Raw genomic sequence first — 20,908 nt, 5'->3', positions numbered from 1 at the left:
CTTGGCACCCTGTCGCACGCCTGGTGTCCCACTTTTCCCCTCTCATTTCTCCCCTTATTGTGCGCACCGGCACTCCTGGGAGCCTTGCGCTCTTCTGCTCTTCGCTCCACCCTGGAACTCAAGCACTGAAAACGGTATTCTTACTGCTTTGTTCTGTTGTCATCCAGTGCTCACTCATCCTGAACGCATCAGCACTCACGAGAAAACCTTTCACGTGTTCAAAAGCGTAGGCCGAAACACTGACGAGTCTAAGCCTCAAATTCGTCGGCGCCATGGCCCGTCTAAATTTGGCTCATTCAGGATCAATGAATCCACAAACCGGACGCTGCTTATTCCCGATCGCGTCATTGGGGTGACACCGACCTAAAACTGCGCAGCGCGTAGCTGCCTTACCATCCGTCCGTGGATGCCTTGCCATCAGCCCTCATACGAAACCACGTCTGTCGGAAATCACACCTCTTCATCGCAGCCTGTCTCCTGTACGACGCATACTGCGTTAACGAGGTTTTGTATTACTGATGAAGAAGATCATGAGGTGTACCTTGACTGATTGAGCCAACCCCCTAGTTGGATCAGGTTTCGCAAGCTATCAAGTTCGGCCCTCCAACCTGCTCCCACGTCGCCATCTTGACCAATTCCTACCCATATCCTACTTTTATTTTCCCTCCTTCTTGTCATCGGCCCCGCAGAGCCGTTCAGGCCCTGGTCTCAGTCCAACTAGAAGGGCGTAGATTGACGCTTCCATTATGCTGATTGATTGTGGAAGCGAGGAAGGCGTGATGAATGCGGATAGCCCGCCTTGGCTGCACGTTGGACCGTGATATGTCTGTGCAGGGCGCTGTTTTTGTAATGAGTAGGCACAGCAGGCATCATTTTCACGCAGAAAGACCACGCTTCTCGCTCTCCGTGAAGAAAATGATCATGCGGTAGATCTTGCGGACCAGTTCCTCGGCTTCCTCGTCGAGCGCCTAGTATTTTGTCAGTATCTGGCATATACAAAGGGGTTACACAAGCCAGCGCCACTTACCATTGACAGCTCATCCACCAAGTCTTGGGGCTTGGCCTTCTTGCGGATGTGCTCAAGGATAACCTCTACAATAGCCTGCTCCTGGATCCCGAGCAGTTCCACAATCTTCCTCTCAATAAACGGCTGCAGCTGTTCGCTGACAACTTCGTCCAGCAGGTGATCCCACTTGACTTCCCAGGCCCACAGGCCGTCGCGATCCACGGGGATCTCGCGAGCAAGCTGCTGCGCTGCCTGCTGGCGCTCTTCCTCTGACATGGTGGCCACGTCTGAACTGTCGAATTTGATTGGAATAAGTTTGCGAGGTTGAGCATTGGCCGAGGCGGCATCCTCTTCGTCCTCGAGCAAGCCCTCGACTTCGGCAGCGGTACGGCGTGGCGCCGCTTGCTGAGCACGCTGGGAGGCGGCAGCACCAAGGGACATCTTGAAACGCGGCGGCTCGCGGGGTGTTGTGGGCGTATTCCGGTCGGCGATGTCCTTTGCCGTCTGGGATAGGAACGAGTCGGCCAGGTCGCGAGCTTCCTGGTTCTTCTCCTTTTCCTTCTGCTTTTCGCGCTCTTCCGCGCTGCGGTCCTTGTCGTCCGCAGTAGACTCACGCGCACGGAACGCAGACCTGTTGCGTAGCCACATAGTCCTGTCCGCGTAGTACTCCTCGGTGCGGCGAGTTGCCTCAGCGTCGTCGTCCCAATCGGCCAGTCTCTTACGCATCGCTTCGACTTCCGCCTCACGCGTGGCTGTCTCCTTCTTCTCACGTGCCTCTTCACGTTCCAGAGCAGAGGTACGAGAAGTCTCACGGCTTACCCAACGACGCTCGTACTCAAGGTAGGCCTTTTCCTCCTCTTCTTCTTTCTTCTTCCTACGACGCTGCTCCAACTCCTCATCACTCGCCGAATCATCCTCGTCAGCGCGGTTGATGTACGGGCAATTCGCCATGTCCCTGGCCGAGATTGTACCACCACCAACGAAAGCGACGCCGTTTTGGTAGTCCTTGGGAATTTGAGCTCCCTGGAAGGCTTTCGGGCCACTAGGAGCGCCCTCGACACCGCGTTTGCTGGGACCAAGAGGGATACCATTAGCTCCACCGGCTGGACCGCTGGGAGCCGAAGCAGGCGGCGAAGCGAGACGGTTATAGCGAGCCCCCGAACTCTTCTGGCGCTCCAGTTTCTCAATCTCCTCCTCACGCGCCAGACGTTCCATATCCCGGCGAACGCTTCTGTCACGGAAAGCTGCAATTTCCGCTGCAACAGTTTCACGCATCTCGGGCGGGATATCCGACAGTTCATCCTCGACTGTTAGAGGGATGGTGACGACTTCACCAGTTGCACCGTCTACCTTGGTCTCAGAACCTGCCATATTAACATCTCCGTCTGCATCCTCGGTAAGGCTCTCGCGAGGGTTCTTGAGACTAGCCAGGACACCAGTCAGAGCTTCCTTGGCAGTATCAATGCGGAATTGGGAAGCGGCCTCGTCCTCATCACGCTTGCCCTTCCACTCTTCGGCGTACTTCATGGAAGCCTCGTCGACGACGACCTACAAATACCGTAAGTAATCTTGGGGTCAAAAATGTGCCTGGGGAGCGTACCAAAAGCCGCGCCATCTCAACCTCCTCGTCCTCACCCTTGCCAGGCTCCTGCTTCTTGGCCGGAACCTCAATGCCATCCTGAAATATAGCGGCGGCCGTCTCTAAGCTCTCGGCATCCTCGAACTCGGCGAAGCCAAACTTGCAAGGCTTGTTGTCCGCATCCGTTGCCCTCGTCCACCGGCGCAAGCTGCCTGCGCAACGTAGAATCCTCTCCAACCCCTCATCACCGCCAACACCTTCAGTGATATTGCTTACGAAGATGGTGCGTGCAATTTCCTCCCGTGTGGGAGGCTGCAGCGACATCATCGACTCGCGTTGTTGTGTCCGCGAGTCCGAGCCGCGATAGTCGCTGCCCAAGCCGGCACGTCTGGCACCTCCCGAGGCAGATTCGCCAGCTCCCTTGCGGTCATCTCCCTTTGCGCTCGGTCCGGTGGTTCCCAAGCGAATGACTGGGGCGTTGAAGTTGATGTTCGGCATTCCAGCTGGCGGAGCAAAGTTCGGGGGCAGGTTGCCCGGGCGCGCGGGCAGCGGCGATTGAGACTGCTGGATACCGGGAGGAGGCGTGACACCGGGGGCTGGCATGGCTCCTGGGGGCGGGCCTACAAGCATATGGGGGTCAGTTTGGTGTCGTGTGCATTAGGATCGTAGCTTTCTGGTCCTTACCCATTCCTGGCGGAGGTGCCATGCCTGGCGGCGCGCCTTGAGCGCCGGGAAAGGCGCCATAGCCTGGCGGGCGGCCGTATTGTCCTCCAGCTAAAAGAGATTAGCAAGGTGTCGTCAACGGATGTAGCTTTAGGCATGCGCGCGGAGCCGACATACGAAAGTTATACATAGTCGTGTGGCGGCGCGTCAATGGATCTCGAGCGGGAGATTATTTAATTTCGAGGCAGACTCCCAGGAGAGAGGGTCGTGGTGGTGAGCGGAGCGCGCAGCGAAAAGAGTGACGCAAGTGGTGTGGTGAAGGTCGAGGAGCGGGCCAGCAAGCAAAGTGCTAGGTAGAGAAGCCCGGCGCGTCGAGCTTCTTCACGCCGCGGTGCACGGACCACGAAACGTCGTGCGGAAGATCATTTTCGTCTCCAGACGCCGTCCGCCAGCAACTTCAAACCATTGCCAACGTACGTCATCCCGAGGACGCCTTGCGAAGCGCTGCTCCTGACCATAAAGACACAGAAGATGGAAGTACGACGGATAGGCGAGGCGCTTTTGCGCTCCCGGCCCAATACCCTTCTCTCGCGGCCATGCCAGAGTCACATTAGCATGCTTTCGACCCGCGCATACTCCGTTTCCGCCGTGAAGCGGCAGCAGCAGCAGCCTAGGCCCTCAGCTAACTCGTCCGCCCAACCTCGCGAGTACACCTCTGAGCAGCGCTCGCAAAACGAAACCGCTCCCTCACCGCCTGGGGACGCCCTGTCCTATCTCGATGCCAGATTGGACTTCCGCAGCCCCAACCAGCGCACCTCGCGCTTCCCGTCCTCTAATGCCCAATACGCCAACAGAACAACCACCGCCTACGATATCCCAAGCGGCTCCTCCGCTGACGACGCGGCAGCGCGCTACAATGGCGCGTCCAGGAGCGGCTTCGGCAACGAATTCGACAACCTTCTAGGCCGCCCAACATCGAGCACCGGCAACGGCGTGTCTGAGCTCTTTGGCTTCATGGTGCCGAAACAGAAGCAGAAAAATCTGGTTGAGCCGCCGGACCCAGCGACGCTGCCGCGCCTGGGCCCGTCCGTCGGCCGCAGCGTATCCATCCGCGACAACGTCGACTTAGCTAAGGGTCTGCGTCAGTTGGACGTTATCTGTGGGCGCAACCGCATCCGCGGTGAAGCCAACAGACAGCGCTTTCACGAGCGTCCTGGTCTGAAGAGGAAGAGGCTGGCGAGTCAGCGTTGGAGAAAGCGGTTCATGGACGGATTCCAGGCTACTATTTCGAGGGTGCAGTACCTCAAGAGGCAGGGATGGTAGAAAGATGGTGCATCATCGGCGCATAGGTTCCGGTTCAAGTGTGCTAGGGGGCCATACTCCTACAGCTGTTGAGCGATAATCCGGGTGGAACAATCATGTTGGGGTTGCTTCTCAATGCGGAAAGCCGGGGGCCATCGTGCTGATTTGGACTGTTGTGCGGAAAGTGGCGGCCCGCGAATAGGAACCCACGGAAGCACTCATAGGAGCAACGGAGACCTGTCCTCCATCGCGCAGCTGGGCGGCTTCCGGTTTCTGTACAGCGGCGGTGCGCTTTTCTTCTCCCCTTCACTTATCTGGGCTCGTCAAGCGGTGGCGTTTCTCTACGCTTTGTTGAACACATCTGGAAACATACGCCAACTGCGACAAGGGTTTATATCAAGCACACCAAGGAAAGTATCAGTCGCATGCTTCAACTGTACTTCAAAATGTATCATCTTGTACATGAAATCTCACTCGTTCGAGATTGTCACGAGCGTCACCCATCCAGTCCATGCTTCGGGATGCGGTCCCAACCACAATGAAAGGTGCTTCCGCAACGCCAACCTTACAGTGCTCCCACTAGATGTTCATAACCCCCGATTTCCAATCCGATTTCAGTGGCTGCCCGACCTACCTTTTCCGAGACTCCACTTCTTGCCCCTGCTACGAGAACCGTCGCCGATTGCGAATCCGCCCAACCTTCCGATACCGACACCCATCGCACGGATCCGGCCTTGTCGCATTTCTACTTCCGACCTGAACTTGCTCCAACTGCGCTCTCGCTCTTCCCTAGTCGATTATTAGCTGAAATGTATAGTCTCTATCGCACCAAGAACACATACCAATCGGCCATCTGGGACAACATGAAATCCCAACTCTTGTTTTCCTGCACTAATCGCATATCGCCATCAGTCTTCAAACACGCCTCCCGATACAACCGCTGCTGCCTGGCCCTCTTCGCTGCCTCCTCACCCACCAACGCCGGATCTTCAAGCGGCAGCACCGGCTCCGACACGGAAGGCGACGATGTCGAGGCTGCCGTCGCCGCCGTAGTGTCATCAGAAGCAACCGAGCCCACATCTGACGCCGATGCCGTCGATCTCTCCGTACCCGCTTCCAGGGCATCTCCCCTACCACCGCCGCCGCCGCCGCCGCAACGATCACCGTCACCAGCCTGGGCCTCCGTTGTGGATGATGATGACGACGGTGGCGGCGGGGGCGTCTCTGCCCTACTTTCGCCACCCACAGGACTAGTAGGCGGATCCTCGCTATTGCTTAGCTTCATGCTCTCCAGCAGCGCCGTGGCACGGTCGATGCCCGCCGCGCGGCTGGCGCGCCGCATGGCGACGCGCTCGTACTGACGCCGTTGTAGGTGGCTGCTCGCCGTCACGCTGCTCCACGTGCCGATGTTGTAGCCGCTCTGCAAGGCATCGTTGTCGGACGCCGCTGCGTTCGGGGCGCGCGAGATAAAGCCTGGTGCGAATGTTGGCGAGGGCAGGCCGCTGACACCACCGGGGCGGGGCAGCAGTGGACGCTGGACATTGCTGTTGCTGTTGCTGTTGCTGTTGCTGCTGTACTGGGTATCGGTCGATGTTGGCCGGTCGGTGGCGGCGGTGGCGGCGGTGGAATGGTTAGATCTTGTCGGTGGCGGCGCGGAAATATCGAGCAGCGATGTGGCGACGTAGTAAGGCTGCGGCTGGCGACGCTGCTGTGCTGGCTCGGAGACGATTATCTGGCTGTCGCGGGCGGAGCTATGGTAGGTGGGCGCCTCGGATGTATAGCTAAAGGCGTCGTTCACGAATTAGGCGTGCGTTTTTGGCGTCTCTAGTGGGGGCAGGCATGACGTACGAAGGCGCCGAGGAGAGTAGAGAGCTCGTTTCAGGATCTCGTCGATACAGGGGGAGTGGCTCGATGTCGAGCGGGGTGGCCGTGATGTTGCAAGTCATGATCACACACAAATTGTTACTGAAGATAGAGAAGAGGAGACGAAGCGAACAGCAGATTGCTGAGGCTGCCAGCAGCTCACTTCTGCAGAATGGTGGAAAGAAAGCAATCAATTCAGCTTTCCAAGGTCGCAGGGCGCAGCAGGCTTGTAATACCTCGCTGGGGTCAAGTCTGGGCTCCTGACGACACAAGTGTTTCCGCCCTTGCTGTAGGGGGAACGGAACCGGGCTCGCGTGGCATCCCTCTATGTACATTTTTGTATGTATTTGCCCGTGCAACTGCCGGAACAGAGCTTGGAGGGTGGCAGCGTTTTGTTGGCAGGAAGATTTCCCGTGCACCAATGCGGGGAAAAAGTGGCCGTGGCGCGGGAGATGCTTCCAACAGCCTTCCATCCTTATCGCCTTGCCAGCCAATCGCGGTCGAACCGCCCTCTCGGGCTTAGCCATGGCAGCTCTCCTTTTCCGCGTGGCCTAAGCCTCTGCTCCCTCCAGCCAATGTTCCCGGCCAGCCTAGGAACTTGGCATGTGGCCGCGTGGACACGCTTCGGCAAACGGCAAGGCCTGCAATATTCGTGGGGTATTGTGATGTGAACGTCTGTGTGCACGGTAGACAACAAAGGTACGACGTTGGAACGAGCGGCTTGAGTTAGGCCGCCCAGAGAAAGCAGATCCCTCGATCCGTTTCCGCTTTGCTCCAGCCACAAGAGCCCCAGATACCAAGCCATCTCCCTCCTTTTGCTCTAGTTTAATTTTGGCGCCCTTCCCATTGCGTCATGCTGCTATTAATCGGCACGCCCATGCCCGTCTGCATCGAGTGGCTGCGCAGTCGTGAGGTCAACACAAAGGAAGTCTGTTTGGACGTCGGCACAACAATCGCATGTTTGATTGTGCACCGAAGGTATGCACTTCTACTAACCTGTTCCACAAGGAATGTGCTCATGACCAACGCTTATCTTGCTGAGAAGGCTGCTCTGCAGTGCTTGTGACCACCTCTTCGGCCATGTCTCAGAGTCGAATGCCTCGTTCAAGGAAAAATCTTGGAAACACATGGTAGAGATAACAACGCAAGTCAAATGCTTGCATGACATCCTCGATTGCTTGCTGTGTGATAGCCGTTCAGAAAGGAAATGTGAGGATTGAATGTTCTCCCCGCCAATACGCATACTCCATGTAGACCCCTCCACTTCCCTGAAAACACAAGGTACCGTCCATACATAGGGTATCAGCCTAATCCTAGTGAACGCCATGAACTTTAAAGAATGCCTGAAATTCCACCTCAAAATGAGGATGGTTAAAAAAAAAAAAGGAAAACCTTGGAAAAAGAAAAAGGAAATAGCAACAAGTGTTGGTCGAAGTGACGTTCCGGACGTACAGACGATAAGGCAATAGTCTTGTCCAGGATGACGCTTCAACTTCACAAGGATTTGTGTTGCTTGACGCAATTTGAAAACTTTTTACCTTTCCATCAAACCTTTCACCACTTCTCCCTCCCATCGAAAACCCCCTCGGCGAAACCCTCATCTTCCATGTCTTCATCCATGGCATCCTCGATTTCGATCTTAGTTCCCAAGGCTTCACGGCCCTCCCTGATCATGTCCTTCAACCGATCGTTGATTTTCCGCATACTAGAATTCCTCTGCCGCTCTTCCCGGCGACGCTGAGCAGCAAGCACTTGTATCTCTGGCGGTATCGGTGAATGAGGCTTATTCGGCGACGGAAGGCTGAACGCGCTTCCAATCGAGTGCGGACGGGATCGGCTCGAGGAAGCGCTATCGGGGACGCGAAATGAGGCTGCACTGTCAGGACGCCGGAGTGAGGCGGCGCTGTCAGGACGTCGGATCGAGGCTGCGCTATCGGGACGGCGGATCGAGGCGGCACTGTCAGGACGACGGACTGAGGCGGCGCTTTCTGGGCGGAGGCCTGGGGAGCCGATGCTGGAGATAGAGGAAGTGCGGCGGGCTACTGGGATCAAGGGGCGCCGTGGACCCGTGGGTCGAGAGATGTTGACTTTGGGCGGCCTACGCTTCGACAATCCGGGAGTGGCAGCTCGAAGTTCTTCATCCATGCGGGGTACCATGATCCAGGACTCCGGGCCGGAATCATCGTGCTGCCGCTTTGGCGCACGAACAGCGTAATCGTCTTCGTCCAGCGGGTATTGGCCAGGCACAGGAGTACGTGAGATGTCGAATGATGATGATTTCCGCGCATGTCCGGCGAAGGTGGGAGAGGTGCCGTAGTCGTCGGTTGGGGTTTGCAGAGTGTACCCCTTTCCTTCTCCAGCATAGAAGCCTACTATGCCGGTAGAGCGCGCATACTGCCAGACCTTGCCAGCAGCGTCTGCGACGAAGGTAAACAGGCAGTTGCTCCAGCCCCCGCCACCTCGGCTGGGGGATTCCGACTTCTTCCTCTTGTTGGCAGCTGGGCTCATAGCGGCAGCTGTTGTGTCCTCCTGGTCAGCACTCGCAACACTCCATCTGCGGCGAAAGTTCATATGAGGATCGTTTCGATGGTTGATGTCGTTGTCGTAGCTCGCAGCGACAGCGAGACCTGGGGTGTCGAGACCGCCCGCGCATGTGTATCTTGTATTCACGAATGGCCCCGGGCTACCCGCGTCGGACCGCATGATCGACGGCGTTTCGATGGATGCCAAATACGGCGTGTTATATATATCTCCGTTTGAAGGGGGATCGGCTCGCAAGCGCTTGCGGCTCGAGCTCGCTTGCGCGCTCTCCCTAACCCCGTGGCGGTGCGCGCCGGTAGAATAGGAATGAGTGGCCGGAGTGCGTGGAGGCTGAAAGAGATGAGCACCAAATGCGGAAGACATGTCGAGGCCCGGAGCGAGACGTTGGCCGCACGGCCCCTCCATCTTGTGAGATTGCGACGGGGTATTGTACTCGCTGGGTGAAAGTTGCGGTAAAGGGCTGTGGGGTGAGGCTGCAGGAGGCGAACCCGAGTTGGCAGCCCGCGACCAGCGGTCACAGAGGACGTGACGCGGGACAGAGTGGCCACATCGGCGTTGCGGAGCGCTGCGCTGGACGACCGCTGGAGGTTGGCGTCAGAGCCTCGAAGAACGCAGCCGTCTCCGCGCGCTGAGGGGGCCGCTCGACAGAGCTACACCCCGGCAACCTCCGTGCACGGGCCACAATCTGCAGATAAGCGGCGATCATGGGTGCGCGCGTGCCCGTGCCGAGGTTTCCATCTCCCCAGCACGGCCAGCCCTGCACCTGAGCAGCAGACATACCCACCAAGACATGTTTCACACCGACGCCCCTGCCAGCTGGTGCAGCGGAACGGCCGGCCCCGCCACAGCTAGGGGACGCCGGTGCCAACGGTGCTGCCTAGCATGACTAAATCAGAACCACCTATTATGTCTGTATTCGTATAGTGCATCTTAATCGTGATAGTGATCGTCTGTGCCCATTTCCTAACATTTAACAAGAACAGCAAACTTAACAGGCTGCTTGCCTTAACCAACCCAGTACTCCTGGTACACTCTACACTCCTTTCGAGCGCAGCCCTTTCCGGATGAACGCCAGGGTATCCAGCACGCACTCGTGGCTCTCGACGGCCGACGCAGGCTTATGCTTTTGCAATCCATCCGCTGTGAACAAAGAAATCGAAAATCTTGCCCCCCTTTCGCTCGTCAATCTTACATATCTCTCTTGCCGCCTTCTTCTTCATGCTCCCACCCTGCCGTATGGCCTCTTGCATGAGCGCATCTTTGATGGCCATGTACGGCTTGGGCTTGAGGTGCAGCGCCGCACACAGCTCCCGCTCTTCCGGTAGGAGCAAGTGCAGGTCCGCTGCATTCTCGTCGTTCAGCTTCATCGACGAAAGGCCCTGGATGGGCTGGACCTGGAACTTCTGCTTGTTTTGCTGCGGGACGACCCCATTCGCGTTCCCATTCGTCAGGGGCTTGTCCGCTGGGGGAACAGAACTTGGTGGGGTCGGCTGTCCGTTGACGGATCGGAGCGGCAGATCAGGGGCTGTCAGAGCGGACGTGGCAGACGTAGTCTCCTGAGGCAGAGTGGGCTTGTTAATGCGATTGGTCGCTAACCGGTCGAACGAGCCGACAGGGGGTCCTCTCGTCAGCCGCGAGTGCTTCTCGGCTTCGTACTTCTCGCCGGCCTTCAAGGTTGTGACCTGCATGAGCCTCCAGTCTTGAAGCTGCGCGATCGCCTGTCGAAGATTGTGCTCGTACTCGAGACCGTCACAGAATTCCTTGAAGTCCTCATGCTTCATCATCCGAGCAAACGGCTTGGCCTTGTTGAGCAGGTCCCTCTCTTCTTTTGTCCGCTTCTTGTCCAGCGCCTGGTTCTTGCGGTACTCAAGAAGCCTGTGCTCAAAGAGGATCTTCTTCCGCTCGACACGGGCCGTAAGACGGGCATTATAGATATCCATAATGGTCATCTTGAGCTCCATTTCCGGCTCCAGCTCTCCCGTCTTGGGATTTATACCATCGCCGGGGTCGAATTGCATGTGCTGCACGGCTTCTTCGGCTTCGTTGAAGTACTCGGTCTCGAATTCAAGACGGCCAGGCATGAAACCTTGGACTTCGTGGCATGCAGGCACACTAGCTGTGGGCTTCTGCTTCGGCGTGGCGGGAGTTGCATTCTTAGCCGCGTCTTTGCGCTCTTCGATCCTGCGCTTCTTCCTCTGCTGGAACTCCTCGCGGGGCACCGCATCGCTGAGGCGAGTATCTTCGGGGCTTGCATGTTCTGGGAGAGGGAATTTGGAGCTTTTGATGTAGGTGTTGATGTAATGATCGCGGACCTCGTCCTTGGACCGGTAGCCGCCGATGTGGTCTGCAATGTCCGCCCATGACCCCAGACCATATGTCTCGGCTCCCTCCAGCAATGCCAGTTCCTCGTCGGCGCCCCAGTCCTCGGTGAAGATGGGTATGGAATGCTGCTCGATGACGTGATACGAATGGGTGCGAGGGTCGTGGTCGCGCGCCGTCTTGCCCTCGGAGAAGCACGGAACACACAAATCGAACTCATTACACGCGGGATTGGCGCATCTTATGCGGACCTACGCGCACGGTGAGCGGGAGCTTGTCGCGTCTGGCGCGTCTGGGGAAGCACGTACTGTGGCGGTTATGTCGACGGAGCACACGTCGCACACGTACTTGACGCCGCCCTCGGTGCTCCGCACGGCCGTCTTCTTTTTGATGACGCCCATATCGGCATCGGCGCCTGATGGTTGCGCGGCACTTGTGGCCTCCAACTCCGCTCGGCCTGGGGATAGGTTGGCCCGCGGTCGTCCTCACGGGCCAGCCAACGAGTCGCGCGCTGCGCAGGGATGGTAGGTGGTCGGGCGGAGAGGCGGACGAGCTTGAGCGCAAAAAAACGTGGAGAGAGATTGTGTCGTTGGCCGTGGAGCGCGCCCCGCACTGCTGGAGTTGGAGTCTGGGAGTCGAGTCGGAGAATCATACGGGGCGTGCTGCGGCAGCGGCGCGATCATTGATTGGCCTTGGCACCCTACCTAATCAACGGGGCCTGACCCCCTCCCCGTACCAGGTATACCACTCGCCCTTCACAGCCACCCTCAAACACGAGTTTGCCGACCCTACTGCGTGCAGGCCGCCGTGCATTTCAGCTTGGTTCTGGTCAGCGTCCTGTCCGATCGCCACTCTTTTCGAACAACCTCTTCGCCCATCAGCCCCGCGAGACGGGCCTGCCCTTCCGCTTCGCTGCCCATCGTTCCGCTCTCACCTGCCGCCGCTCCTCGCGACCCCCCAGATTGCCGCCATGTCTTGGAAACTCACCAAGAGTGCGTTCGCCATGATCGCCCGCCTAAGCGACACGATCTGACTTTTGCACAGAGCTCAAGGAGACCCATCTCGCCCCGCTGGCGAACACCTTCAGCCGCTCCTCATCCACATCTACCATTGTCGACACCCCTAAGCCCACCTCAACAAGCCCTGACGCCAAAGATCCCAATGGAATCGGTACGCCGCCCATCTGCGTGCGAGCTGTGTGGTAATAATGTAGCTGACATGTCACAGCCGCATCTGAAGCGAACGCCAATGCGCCCGCGCCGCCGTTGAAGCCCGGTATTCTCATAGTCACACTTCATGAGGGCAAAGGCTTTTCGCTGCCGCCTGGAGCGGAGCAGGCCTTTGGCCACAGCAGTGGCCATCACCAAGGATCGCTATCGCAAGGAGGCGGATATTCCGTTGCTGGCTCAATGCGCCCTGGCGCTGGGGCAATAGCAGGTTCTTACCAAAAGGGCCACGGCCGACCGCAGTCAGCTACTGGAGCCATCAACCAAGCCCCGACCGTACATGGTCGCTACTCGGCCAAACACTTGCCGTATGCGTTGATTGATTTCGACAAGCAGCAGGTGTTCGTCAACGCCGTGTCAGGTAACCCCGAGAACCCGGTTTGGGCGGGAGACAACACTCAGTACAAGTTCGATGTTTCCCGGACCACCGACCTCTCCATCTCCTTATACATCCGCAACCCCAATGCTCCGCCGAACGCTGGCCGCAACGAGGACATCTTCATCGGCACGTGCAAGGTTAACCCTCGCTTCGAGGAGGCGCAGCCCTACGTGGAAGACCCGAAATCAAGTAAGAAGGACAAGGAAAAGGCGGCGGCGGCGCACGCTGAGCACGAAAAATCACTTGGCCAAGTTGGTGCCGATTGGATCGACGTGGCTTACGGCACGGGTAACCTCAAGGTCGGCGTCCGTTTCGTCGAGAACAGACAAGATCGCCTGACGATCGAAGACTTCGAGTTGCTCAAGGTCGTCGGAAAGGGCAGTTTTGGCAAGGTCATGCAAGTCATGTGAGTTGCCCGGACGTGATGTCTAATCTAGCAGAACGCTGATGGATCGTAACAGGAAGCGAGATACCCACCGTATCTACGCCCTCAAGACCATTCGCAAGGCGCACATCATTTCTCGCTCGGAAGTTGCACATACTCTGGCCGAAAGATCAGTGCTTGCTCAGATCAACAATCCCTTCATTGTTCCCCTCAAATTCTCATTCCAGTCGCCAGAAAAGCTTTATCTCGTGCTTGCTTTCGTCAACGGAGGCGAGCTTTTCCACCACCTGCAAAAGGAGCAACGCTTCGATATTAATCGGGCGCGTTTTTACACGGCAGAGCTGCTCTGCGCTCTTGAGTGCCTTCACGGCTTCAATGTCATTTACCGTGACTTGAAGCCGGAGAACATTTTGCTTGACTACACCGGCCACATCGCCCTCTGTGATTTCGGCCTGTGCAAGCTGGACATGAAGGACGAGGATCGGACGAACAGTATGTACTACCATTTGAAACACGAACATACCCCGCTGACGTTGGACAGCATTCTGCGGAACGCCGGAATACCTCGCCCCTGAGCTACTGACCGGAGGTGGTTACACCAAGACAGTTGATTGGTGGACGCTTGGCGTGCTTCTTTACGAGATGCTCACGGGTCTGCCGCCGTTCTACGATGAGAACACCAACGACATGTACCGCAAGATCCTCACGGAGCCCTTGCACTTCCCCGGTCCGGAGATCGTCCCCCCTGCTGCGCGGGATCTGCTCACTAGACTGCTGGATCGCAATGCGGAGAAGCGGCTGGGTGCCAACGGTGCCGCGGAGATCAAGGCGCACTACTTCTTCCACAGCATTGACTGGAGAAAGCTTCTAGACCGCAAGTATGAGCCGAGTTTCAAGCCGAGCGTGGTAAGTAGCGAGTCATGCATCCTTTGGCCTGGTACGTGGAACTGACCCCACAAAGACCGATCAGAGAGACACCGCGAACTTTGACCGAGAGTTCACCTCCGAGGCACCGACAGACTCGTACGTCGAAGGGCCAATGCTGTCGCAAACGATGCAGCAGCAGTTCGCCGGCTGGTCATACAACAGACCGGTCGCTGGACTGGGTGACGCGGGAGGCAGTGTCGTGGACAATTCGTTCGAGGATGCTGCAAGGTAAAGGAAAGACGGAGCAGCGACTACAATGCCACGAGCAGAGATGGAACATGGCGAAGATGTGCTGTGTCCCCCTCTGTTGTCGCGGCGGATGCGGACGGGAGCGGGTACGGTCAACGGGTTTTGCGGGACGGATGAAAAGGGATTTTGTAGCAGGTGCTCTGGGCGTCCCCGTTCGGGAAAGGAAACATGCAGTGCTCGAAGGGTTCATCGGAGTGAGTTTCTTGACAATTTTCCACGGGCGGATGGCGCTGCATTCGGGAAGGTTCTTCAGTTTTTAGGTGATAGATTTTCCCTCTTTTCTCAGGCTATCCAGACGCGTGGTGACCATGCTCCTTTCACGGCTGACGATCACGCAAGGAACGATGGATACAACAAAAGAATTGGTCTATGAGCGGGCTGCCTGGAAGAATGCGCGCTTTCTGAATTTAAGGTTTACTATTCAAGCTCTGGTATACGCTTACTCGCGGCTGATGCGGAATTTGAAGTATTTGTGAGCAGCTGGTCGAGACATGGCTCCATGTCAGGCGCGCTGCTCCGCTCTCGGGCTTGCTCGCACCGAGCACTGGCCTCTCGTCACTTGGCGATGGGAGAGATCAGTGGATTGCGAGCGCGCGGCCACGGTGCTGCACCCACCAATGCGCCTCGTTCGACTCGCAGCGACCAGTAATTTCGCGCAGGGCCATGTACAGCGGGGAGTTTGCATGCATTGGTGCTGTGTCATCCTTGGAGCGCTGATGACACAGCTGGCGGGAAGCCCCACTTGAGAATCCGACCAGCTGCCGCGCCTTCCTTGACGAGTGCCCCGCCTTCGCCATCGTCCGCCCTTACCACAGCACAACAACCGCAAGCTCCGGCTGATTGCGTCAGGCTCTGCCCCTCCCAACGCAAATCTTCACATCTGCCTCTCGCTATTTACACTTCTCCTTCAAAAGGTTCGCTGCTTGCCCTTCAATTGCTGCTGTCGTCGCCGTCCATCCGCTGTTCCCCGCCCTCAACGTCATAACTGACCGATCTCGCGCTGCACAGCTCAACCATCCACCACCGCACAACATGCCCGGTTTCTCGCAGGCAACCGAGCTGAGGGCCTGGCAGCAGCTCCAGGAGCACCACCAGACCCTCGGCAAGGACATTATCCTGAAGGACGCCTTTGCGAAGGACCCTCAACGCTTCGAGAAGTTCTCCCGCACCTTCTACAATGAGGCCGATAAGTCGGAGACTCTCTTCGATTTCTCTAAGAACTTCATTACCGAGGAGACGCTCGACCTCCTCGTGAAGCTCGCCAAGGAGGCTGGCCTTGAGAAGCTGCGCGATGACATGTTCGCTGGTGAGAAGATCAACTTCACCGAGAAGCGCGCCGTCTACCATGCCGCTCTCCGTAACGTCGCCGGCTGGCCTATGCAGGTCGACGGCAAGAGCGTTGTCGAGGACGTCAACTCCGTCCTGGAGCACATGAAGGAGTTCACTGAGCAGGTCCGCAGCGGCGAATGGAAGGGCTACACCGGCAAGTCCATCAACACCATCATCAACGTTGGTATTGGTGGCTCTGATCTGTAAGTGGCCCACTTGCCAATAGCACGCACGGGTCTAGGAGTCTATATGCTGATAACTCTCCAACAGCGGCCCCGTCATGGTCACCGAGGCTCTGAAGGCGTACGGCAAGCGCGACTTCAAGCTTCACTTCGTGTCCAACATCGACGGCACCCACATCGCTGAGGCGCTGAAGGAGTCTGACCCGGAGACCACTCTCTTCCTGATCGCCTCCAAGACCTTCACCACTGCCGAGACGACCACCAACGCCAACACTGCCAAGCAGTGGTTCCTCGAGAAGGCTAAGGACGAGTCGGCTATTGCCAAGCACTTCGTCGCCCTCTCGACCAACGAGGCCGAGGTCACCAAGTTTGGCATTGACAAGAAGAACATGTTCCCCTTCTCCGACTGGGTCGGTGGCCGCTACAGTGTCTGGAGCGCCATTGGTCTGAGCGTTGCCCTGTACATTGGCTACGACAACTTCCACCAGTTCCTTGCTGGTGCTCAGGCTATGGACAAGCACTTCAAGGAGGCTCCCCTGGAGCAGAACATCCCCGTGATTGGTGGTCTTCTCAGCGTCTGGTACTCGGACTTCTTCGGTGCTCAGACGCACCTCGTTGCTCCTTTCGACCAGTACCTGCACCGCTTCCCTGCCTACCTCCAGCAGCTCTCCATGGAGTCGAACGGCAAGGCCATCACCCGCACTGGCGAGTACGTCAAGTACACGACCGGCCCCATCCTCTTCGGCGAGCCTGCCACCAACGCCCAGCACTCTTTCTTCCAGCTGCTGCACCAGGGCACTAAGCTGATCCCTACCGACTTCATCCTGGCTGCCGAGAGCCACAACCCTGTTCAGGACAACCTTCACCAGAGGTAAGTTGATTCGACGCGCTACCTGATGCTCTGGAGACTGACTTTGGCAGGATGCTTGCGTCCAACTTCTTCGCGCAGGCCGAGGCGCTCATGGTCGGCAAGACGCCTGAGGAGGTCAAGACCGAGGGTGCACCTGAGGAGCTTGTCAACCACAAGACGTTCCTTGGCAACCGCCCGACGACGTCGATTCTTGCTCAGAAGATCACGCCGGCGACGCTGGGTGCTCTGATCGTCTACTACGAGCATGTGACGTTTACTGAGGGTGCTATCTGGAACATCAACAGCTTCGACCAGTGGGGTGTCGAGCTGGGCAAGGTGCTTGCCAAGAAGATCCTGGCGGAGCTGGGTGACGGCAGCGAGTCGACGTCGCACGACGCCAGCACCAGCGGCCTGATCAACGCGTTCAAGAAGAAGTCGGGCATCTCCAAATGACTTGATGCGGAGGACGGAGCACGCTCGAGATACCGACTATGAAAGGGAGAAATTTCGTGCGGGGTGGAACTGGTTAGGTTGAACAAAAGCATATAGCAAGATGCTAGTAACGAATTGAATACGATGTAATCACCGGTGCCATGGACGCGGAGTCAGTGTTCTGTGCGGCGTTGAGCAGCATGTCGATCTTGCGGGTTTGCAGATTTAGTGGGCTGCTCTAGTTCCCACACAGCTGGCCTCTCCGTAGCTGCTGCACCACGCACCTCCCGCGACACCCCACACGGCCACGGTTGCCGCCACAATGGCACTGTATTTTTTGTAATCTCAGGGTCCAATTGTGCTCCTGCCGCAGCCGCCGCATCCAATTCCACCCACGATCGAAATGGCGTCGCGCGCCCTATCCCTGCGGCTGGTGCTATCCCTGCTGCTCAGCTTCTATCTGAACCTAGCACATGCCGTCTCCAGCCAAGAGCCCTTGAAGCCCCTGGAAGCGCGCGGATATGCAATCGGGGAGGCAGTTCCAGTCTCTTGCCTGAACAGAACCATGTGAGAGGCTTTCCCGACACGACGTCATCCAATACGAACTGTACTGACTGAGCTGCAGCGACACCGGCGAACACGTACGCGCAACCCTGAACCCCCCATGCGAGCCGGCTTCGACACGCGAAAGCACTGGACAATGAAGAACATGGCGACTGATGGCAGACCGTATTGCAGATTACAGATGCGTCGGGTCAACTCCAGTACATCCCTTTCCCGGTCTGCAACGAGACGGGCAAGCCTCTGGAGCTTTATTTTGGCGTCGAGAAAGGTGAGTAGCCCCCAATCCTCTGCTCCGCAGCATTCATGCCCCTTCTGCACGAGTAAATCGAGGCTGACCTGCGTTCGCTGCCTTTGCGCAGAAATGAACTGCACCATCGACTTCATCTCCGACCCTCTATTCCACCTGCTCGAGTTCTACGTTCACAACGACGCGCCGCTCACCTGCCGCATCCCCGCCCGCCCTCTCCCTTCCTCTTCTTCCCCGGACAACGACGACAAAGGTGGCGAGTACAGCGTGGACGACTTGACGGAGCGGAGCGGAGCGCTGGGCGGGCAGAGCGCGCTATACACGCCGCTCATCGTCGCTCTGACGGGCACGCTGCAGCTGTCGCACCTGCACATCTCCAACCACCTCAACGTGCTCGTACACGCCGCGCCCAAGGCCATCGCGCCCGGCACCATCGACGCCGCCGCCGCGTACAGCGTCTCGCACGCGTCTAAGAACACTAAGATCGTCATCGGCGACACTTTGAGCCTCAAGCTCAGCGTCAGGTGGTACCCTAGCCCCACCCTGCCGAGCGGCTGGGCTGGCGTGGGCGGACATGTGTACATGAGCACCGTGGTATATTGCATGCTGAGCGCCGGAGCGGCGACGGCGGTGTGTTTTGCGTGGTTCAGGGGGGTTGAGCTGCCGAGGAGGTTGAAGAGGTATGGGAAGGATAGGGCAATTGGAGTCGAGAGCCAAAGAGGCTACAACGGTTATGGACTGGGCGGAGGGTATGGCTATGCGGGTGGAAAGAGGGATTGAAATGGGAAGGGGGGTTTGATATTGGTAGGGATGAGGGGCGGCAGTTTGAAATGGATAGATCCATTGGTAAAAGGTTTCACGAGAATGCGTTGAAGGTATACTCTGCATATATTGCTTACGACATTTTATTCTTGTTTTAATTTGGCGCACATTGGTTATGACTCTGGAAGCATTTGGATGGTTGACAGAGCATAAATGCTTTCTCGGGCCCCTAATCACCTGTACCATGAGCAGCGGGCCTAAAATGGAGCTAATGCCTTGCGGTCTTGACTTGTTTCCAGTAGATAGCGCAGTGGAGTGTAAAACATAGCCCTTTACTCGTCCTTTGAACGAACTAAATGTGCGGTTATCAGGTTTTAACATTGTAATAAAATTGAGAAGAGAGTCGCCATATTTGTGTTCGCCAAGTGGTTTTCGGTGTGCGGTGCATCATAGGTCTTGCTTGCCTAGTTCAATTGAAAGGCTACAAGACTCGGAAACTCCGGGAGAATGACAACCGTGAGTTACGACCATGGTGTGAGAACATTGGATACACTCGTTTAAGAGCTTACGGTCTACGATCTAGTCGCTTGCACCAATGTGCAGGCGACACATCGTCAATGAGCAGTTACTCATGATTGCTGTATAAGCCTGGACGCTGGTTCATGCATCCGGTCCGTTTTAGACATGTTGTATGTACAGCGGCTGAATCGTTCTTTCAAAAGGCTTTCAATGAGCGTAGACGTTGATGATTGAAGCGTTAGCGGTATGTACAGATTTAATTGAGGGGTGTTGATTAAAAAATAAGGAGAAAGGCTCGATGAACACCAGCGTCGCTTGAAAGCTGTTGCCCTGCTTAACTTACGCCTCCTGCTGCCTCAGTCTTAAGTACCTGACTACTCAAGCCGTGCAAGCGCTTCTACCATCTACAATTCTTTTTCCTTCTTCGAACCAAGCTTCGACTGAGCATGGCGCAGCTCCTTTTGGCCCGTTGCAGGAATTCCATTCACTGCGTCATGACCATACAGGGTCTCCAACGTCTTATGGAATGTCCACTCCACTGCCTTCTCAACCGGCTCGTCAAATATATAGGGTAAGAAAGGCACGATAGACAGACCAAGCTACAGACATACTGTCAGCTGAATATCGCCACGAGCAAGAAGAGGTCAACTTACGCCTATCGGACCCCAAGTTCGAATCTTCGGATTCTTATGGTTCTTCAGCGCCTTGCCCGAATACTTGACGGTGCTATGAATTGTGAGCGCCGGCAAGCCCATACTCGCGAGGCCCTGGAACACGGCCCTTTGTGCCATAACGGTCCTGTAGTCCTCGAGTAAGGGCACCTTGCCAACCGGTTGCTTCTGCTCGCCACCGACGATACCCGGACCCAGTTTTGTCTCTTCGGGCTGCGGAGCGGCGAGTTTGTCCGAGCTGACAACGGGCTTTTCGTAGTCTTCACCCCACAGCGTGCGCTGGTTGCGCAGGTACGCCTTGTAGCCTTCGTGCGCTACATCGCCAGCCAAGTATGCCCACGAGACGCCGTACGCGGCTGTGACGAGGTACGGGTGCGCAACAGGGCGGAACGACTCGCCGATATCTGAAGTGTAGGCTACATAGCGGTGCGCAGAGAGGAGTATTGTGCGCACTCGTGATGCGTAGGCAGCATAACGGATGTTGGAGTCCGTGGATTCCCGAGTGCTAAAGCGGAGCGCTCAGTCTCATGCAAACAAAGACGATGAGGGTTTGCATACTGGCCCTCGTACAATGCTTCCCACAGCTTCTCTTCGTCGTCGAGTGTAGCTTGGATCGAAGGCGGCAGCTTCTTGCGCGGTACCGGCTGCTTGCTGAAGTCCGGGCGCGGTTCGTTGCGCTCGTGCGGAATGTCGCTGAAGTCGTCGTCTTTAGGCATGGTGAGCGAGTGTGGTAGAGCTGATGGCACGCTTGGAGATGAGGCAATTGCGCAGCTTATGTATCGGCGCGGGCAGAGCTCGGCACGCGCGACTTGTTACCCTCCTGTTCTCTCCGAGCCACTGGATTGGATCTGACGGGAGGGCACGACCGGGGACGGCATAGTGACGCATGAGATCGTGGCTGGTGTGGCGCAGG

General features: G+C 57.1%; 9 protein-coding genes across 9 annotated transcripts; 4 read left to right on the top strand and 5 right to left on the bottom strand.

The window, feature by feature from the left end:
* Nucleotides 1–875: 875 nt before the first annotated feature.
* On the bottom strand, nucleotides 876–3,438 carry LTHEOB_3290 (RNA-binding protein rbm25 protein; the record flags this gene model as incomplete). Its single annotated transcript, XM_035512197.1, has 5 exons — nucleotides 876–968; nucleotides 1,028–2,554; nucleotides 2,607–3,205; nucleotides 3,270–3,359; nucleotides 3,426–3,438. The coding sequence occupies 5 exons, from the start codon at nucleotides 3,436–3,438 to the stop codon at nucleotides 876–878; spliced, it is 2,322 nt and encodes a 773-aa protein (XP_035363183.1).
* Nucleotides 3,439–3,863: 425 nt separating this feature from the next.
* Nucleotides 3,864–4,571, top strand: LTHEOB_3289 (Ribosomal protein s21; the record flags this gene model as incomplete). The annotated part of the gene is made up of 1 exon (XM_035512195.1): nucleotides 3,864–4,571. One exon carries the CDS (start codon nucleotides 3,864–3,866, stop codon nucleotides 4,569–4,571), a length of 708 nt encoding a protein of 235 aa, XP_035363182.1.
* A 544-nt stretch (nucleotides 4,572–5,115) lies between these two features.
* LTHEOB_3288 (uncharacterized protein) lies at nucleotides 5,116–6,496 on the bottom strand (the record flags this gene model as incomplete). Its single annotated transcript, XM_035512194.1, has 5 exons — nucleotides 5,116–5,129; nucleotides 5,185–5,339; nucleotides 5,393–5,441; nucleotides 5,523–6,331; nucleotides 6,399–6,496. The coding sequence occupies 5 exons, from the start codon at nucleotides 6,494–6,496 to the stop codon at nucleotides 5,116–5,118; spliced, it is 1,125 nt and encodes a 374-aa protein (XP_035363181.1).
* A 1,471-nt stretch (nucleotides 6,497–7,967) lies between these two features.
* LTHEOB_3287 (Serine arginine repetitive matrix protein 1-like) lies at nucleotides 7,968–9,116 on the bottom strand (the record flags this gene model as incomplete). Its single annotated transcript, XM_035512193.1, has 1 exon — nucleotides 7,968–9,116. The coding sequence occupies one exon, from the start codon at nucleotides 9,114–9,116 to the stop codon at nucleotides 7,968–7,970; it is 1,149 nt and encodes a 382-aa protein (XP_035363180.1).
* An 871-nt stretch (nucleotides 9,117–9,987) lies between these two features.
* Nucleotides 9,988–11,674, bottom strand: LTHEOB_3286 (Saga complex subunit; the record flags this gene model as incomplete). The annotated part of the gene is made up of 3 exons (XM_035512192.1): nucleotides 9,988–10,094; nucleotides 10,147–11,524; nucleotides 11,582–11,674. 3 exons carry the CDS (start codon nucleotides 11,672–11,674, stop codon nucleotides 9,988–9,990), a joined length of 1,578 nt encoding a protein of 525 aa, XP_035363179.1.
* Nucleotides 11,675–12,243: 569 nt separating this feature from the next.
* Nucleotides 12,244–14,422, top strand: LTHEOB_3285 (Serine threonine-protein kinase gad8; the record flags this gene model as incomplete). Its single annotated transcript, XM_035512191.1, has 6 exons — nucleotides 12,244–12,265; nucleotides 12,318–12,443; nucleotides 12,501–13,284; nucleotides 13,340–13,755; nucleotides 13,805–14,169; nucleotides 14,225–14,422. 6 exons carry the CDS (start codon nucleotides 12,244–12,246, stop codon nucleotides 14,420–14,422), a joined length of 1,911 nt encoding a protein of 636 aa, XP_035363178.1.
* Nucleotides 14,423–15,471: 1,049 nt separating this feature from the next.
* On the top strand, nucleotides 15,472–17,253 carry LTHEOB_3284 (Glucose-6-phosphate isomerase; the record flags this gene model as incomplete). Its single annotated transcript, XM_035512190.1, has 3 exons — nucleotides 15,472–15,971; nucleotides 16,039–16,821; nucleotides 16,872–17,253. 3 exons carry the CDS (start codon nucleotides 15,472–15,474, stop codon nucleotides 17,251–17,253), a joined length of 1,665 nt encoding a protein of 554 aa, XP_035363177.1.
* A 382-nt stretch (nucleotides 17,254–17,635) lies between these two features.
* Nucleotides 17,636–18,823, top strand: LTHEOB_3283 (Glucose-6-phosphate isomerase; the record flags this gene model as incomplete). Its single annotated transcript, XM_035512189.1, has 4 exons — nucleotides 17,636–17,799; nucleotides 17,858–17,873; nucleotides 17,971–18,064; nucleotides 18,156–18,823. 4 exons carry the CDS (start codon nucleotides 17,636–17,638, stop codon nucleotides 18,821–18,823), a joined length of 942 nt encoding a protein of 313 aa, XP_035363176.1.
* A 905-nt stretch (nucleotides 18,824–19,728) lies between these two features.
* Nucleotides 19,729–20,711, bottom strand: LTHEOB_3282 (Carbonic anhydrase; the record flags this gene model as incomplete). The annotated part of the gene is made up of 3 exons (XM_035512188.1): nucleotides 19,729–19,923; nucleotides 19,978–20,500; nucleotides 20,554–20,711. The coding sequence occupies 3 exons, from the start codon at nucleotides 20,709–20,711 to the stop codon at nucleotides 19,729–19,731; spliced, it is 876 nt and encodes a 291-aa protein (XP_035363175.1).
* Nucleotides 20,712–20,908: the final 197 nt, after the last annotated feature.

This window comes from Lasiodiplodia theobromae (genome assembly GCF_012971845.1).
Source record: "Lasiodiplodia theobromae strain AM2As chromosome Unknown scaffold_8, whole genome shotgun sequence".
In the NCBI taxonomy this organism is placed as follows: Eukaryota; Fungi; Ascomycota; class Dothideomycetes; order Botryosphaeriales; family Botryosphaeriaceae; genus Lasiodiplodia; species Lasiodiplodia theobromae.
The sequence above is the reverse complement of the archived record's forward strand: the minus strand, read 5'-3'. Positions and strand labels throughout refer to the sequence as shown.